Genomic DNA, 2810 nt, shown 5'->3' on the forward strand with positions numbered 1-2810 from the left:
CTCTGAAAACAACACTTATCTTTTGACATTTTGCTTTTCAATGTGTCTTGATTTAAACCAGACATTTTTACTGGAAAACAAGACAAAAATATTAAGGACGAATAGCACTCTTTTTGCAGTAGAAGTTATTTCCATATACTAGCTTTTTGTAAAATGAATTAAAACATAATGGAGATCTGTTTGAAGTTGCATTTTAAAACTGTTGTTAATAAACATATGTTGTCAGGCTGTGTTCTGGAGTGCTGGGAAATGGAGTGCTAGTGCTGGTGACTGTAGACATTTATGTTTAGAGAAAACATTGACATATTATATTCCCTTCAAGTTGGTTTTATTTACTTGGTCTTCAAGAGGTCTTTAAATGAACTTTATAAAACCTGCAGAAACCCTGAATAAACTATTTTCCTAATGCATATATGAAGCCCACATGAGTATTGACTATTTAGTTGATTAATACTTAAAACACACCAGAACAACATATTGCTTTGAGCATAAACTTTTATTGCTTCAAAATCAAAGCAATTTCAACACATTTTTTTTTTAAAAGAACAATGGATGTTGAATTATTATTATTATTTTATGTGCACTTTTCCCTCACTGAAAGCTGATGGGACATGCTGGTCACCATATTTTAAGAAAGATCCACATGAATGCATAATAGTTGTGGATATATGTGCACAAGCTGCAGTCGTGAAGCATTTGTAATCCCTGGTCTACATCACACGTGTGATCTTCATGGTGATGGCCTTCAGAGAGTTCCAGTTGTTCTTCCAGTAGTACCAGTTGGCTGCAATATACAAGCTTTTAGCATCATCTTTCCCCCACATATAAGGACCAGTGGGGTTTGTTTTATAACAATCTTTAAACCAAAACCCTCCTGGGCGTATTAAAGCACAGTTACTGCTTGAAAGGTCTTGGTCTTTGTCAAAGGTGGAGAACTTCATTCCATTGTGGTAACTCAAAGAGTCACCTGCAGAAAGGAGAAACTTTCATTATAGAGACACTTTCATTTAGACATCTTAAAAAAACTGGAAAATTAAACATTTGTAGATTGTTTTACCTGCTCCTCCATCTACAAAGCCGCTGACATGCAGTTTGTACCCATCAGACTCGGCATCCACAGAGAAGGACTCGTACACAGCGTAAGCCTTCGTCCCATCAAAGTCCTCCAGATCTACTCTCAGTTTATACCGATTCCTGCGTGTCAGCAGGTGAATAAACTCTAAACCTGTTGAAAACATGAAATTAAACTGGTTTAGGCTCACTAATGTCCAAATAAATCGGCATTTATACTATGGTCCAGATTAAGGGAAATTCACACGACAACAATGTACTAAAAACTGAACATTTTTTCCTTGTGTGTTTTTCTCATTCACACAGATCAGCAGAAACGGCTAAAAACACTTTACTCTGTTGCCAGGCCAGTAGTTAGCAATGCCACTTTACATGACGTAACCGTTTTCACAAATTGTTTTGCCAAAAACGTCACAAAAACACTCACCCAGCCAGTGTTCACCTTCTTTATTACCAAAACCCTGTTTATAACTGTCCCATGGCCTAAAGAAATTCACCTCGCCGTCCATTCGCCTGAGAATCACCTGAAACATTCATAAATCATTCATCATTTTCACACATCATTTCACATCATTCATCTTTTTAAATTAAGATGTTCAGGGTGTAAAGATTTAAAAAAGCTTTTTATTTTTTTTAAGTTGACAAGCTTTCATTTCTGACCCTAGCATCACCAAAAGTGTGACAGTCTGTTATGGAACTATTAAACTCAGTAAAATAAACAAAGACAAATAAAAGCACAATTTTCAAATGAGTGACAATTTGGATAATAGTTTACAATAATATATGTTACTATAAAATATGCAAATGGTTTCATTCACGCTGCTAATAAAATAAGGTCTTGAGATAAAACACTCTTGCTCAGATTGAAACTCTTACCGTCCAGTTGCCTTTGCTGTGATTTTCTCCGCTGGGGATCATGTCACAGTAGATCTGCACCGGTCCATCTATTGAGGAGACGGTGTACACGCCACTGCTGGTTTTATCACTTGAATAAACATCAGAGCAATCAGTGGCAAGAAAGCAATTAGAGTTGACCACTTCAGTCCCCATCAACACGGGAAACACCGCGGACAAACACAGCAACACCTGAGAGAGACACACAACTGATGTTTGATGTCTGACTAAATCTTACTTACATTCTTACACACAAAAACTCACAATCATGTTTGAGAAGTTTCTTCAGAGGTTCAGCTCAGAGGATGCAGTGGGATTTGCTCCTGAAATACAGTTCAGACAAATGAAATCGCCTTTAGTTGAACAAGATAAATTCTGTCATTAAAGAAAAAAATACCTGAGACCTGCATCATTTTCAAAATGACCCAAAATAAAACTCACCGTATGAACTGAGAATCTGTTGAATGTTCAGGCGAGAGACGTGTCTTTAAATATCTCTCCGACTGTCAGGATCCTCCTCTGTATTTGCAAAATAAACCCCTAAAGCTTACCTTCAAATCTTTATTGGACACTCATGGGTTAGATGCCATAAAAGGAGAAGTTTTTTGTTTATTTTTGCCCCCTTTTTTGGCAACCTGCTTTATCATCTTCAGAGGAAACAAAAGACACATTTATTTCATCTGAAAGTGATGATAAAGTAATTTATCTAGAAACCGATTGCAACAGACCCCTTAAGCAAAAGAGTTAAGAAAATCCTTAATCATTTGTATCATAATTTGTATTTTCTTGGCTTAAGGTGTTTGTTCCAACCAGGTCCTGGTGATTTTCTGACATGCAAACATTCA

At 36.5% G+C, this 2810-nt stretch overlaps 1 protein-coding gene across 1 annotated transcript; it reads right to left on the reverse strand.

The window, feature by feature from the left end:
- Window positions 1–497: 497 nt before the first annotated feature.
- Window positions 498–2499, reverse strand: LOC125261139 (microfibril-associated glycoprotein 4-like). The gene is made up of 6 exons (XM_048179744.1): window positions 2407–2499; window positions 2230–2288; window positions 1948–2157; window positions 1499–1595; window positions 1058–1225; window positions 498–967 (listed from the first exon to the last, which is right to left on the reverse strand). The coding sequence occupies exons 2-6, from the start codon at window positions 2233–2235 to the stop codon at window positions 711–713; spliced, it is 738 nt and encodes a 245-aa protein (XP_048035701.1). The 5' UTR covers window positions 2236–2288; window positions 2407–2499; the 3' UTR covers window positions 498–710.
- Between the last annotated feature and the right edge of the window lie 311 nt (window positions 2500–2810).

The sequence above is a fragment of the Megalobrama amblycephala genome, unplaced genomic scaffold (assembly GCF_018812025.1).
Source record: "Megalobrama amblycephala isolate DHTTF-2021 unplaced genomic scaffold, ASM1881202v1 scaffold331, whole genome shotgun sequence".
Classification (NCBI taxonomy): Eukaryota; Metazoa; Chordata; class Actinopteri; order Cypriniformes; family Xenocyprididae; genus Megalobrama; species Megalobrama amblycephala.

Excerpts from the sequence above, each read along its gene's own strand:
- LOC125261139 (XM_048179744.1), bottom strand. Across the intron at positions 1,596-1,947 it reads ACAGCAAAGGCAACTGGACG|GTGATTCTCAGGCGAATGGA; the intron begins GTAAGAGTTTCA and ends TGAATGTTTCAG. Across the intron at positions 1,226-1,498 it reads AGAAGGTGAACACTGGCTGG|GTTTAGAGTTTATTCACCTG; the intron begins GTGAGTGTTTTT and ends TGTTTTCAACAG.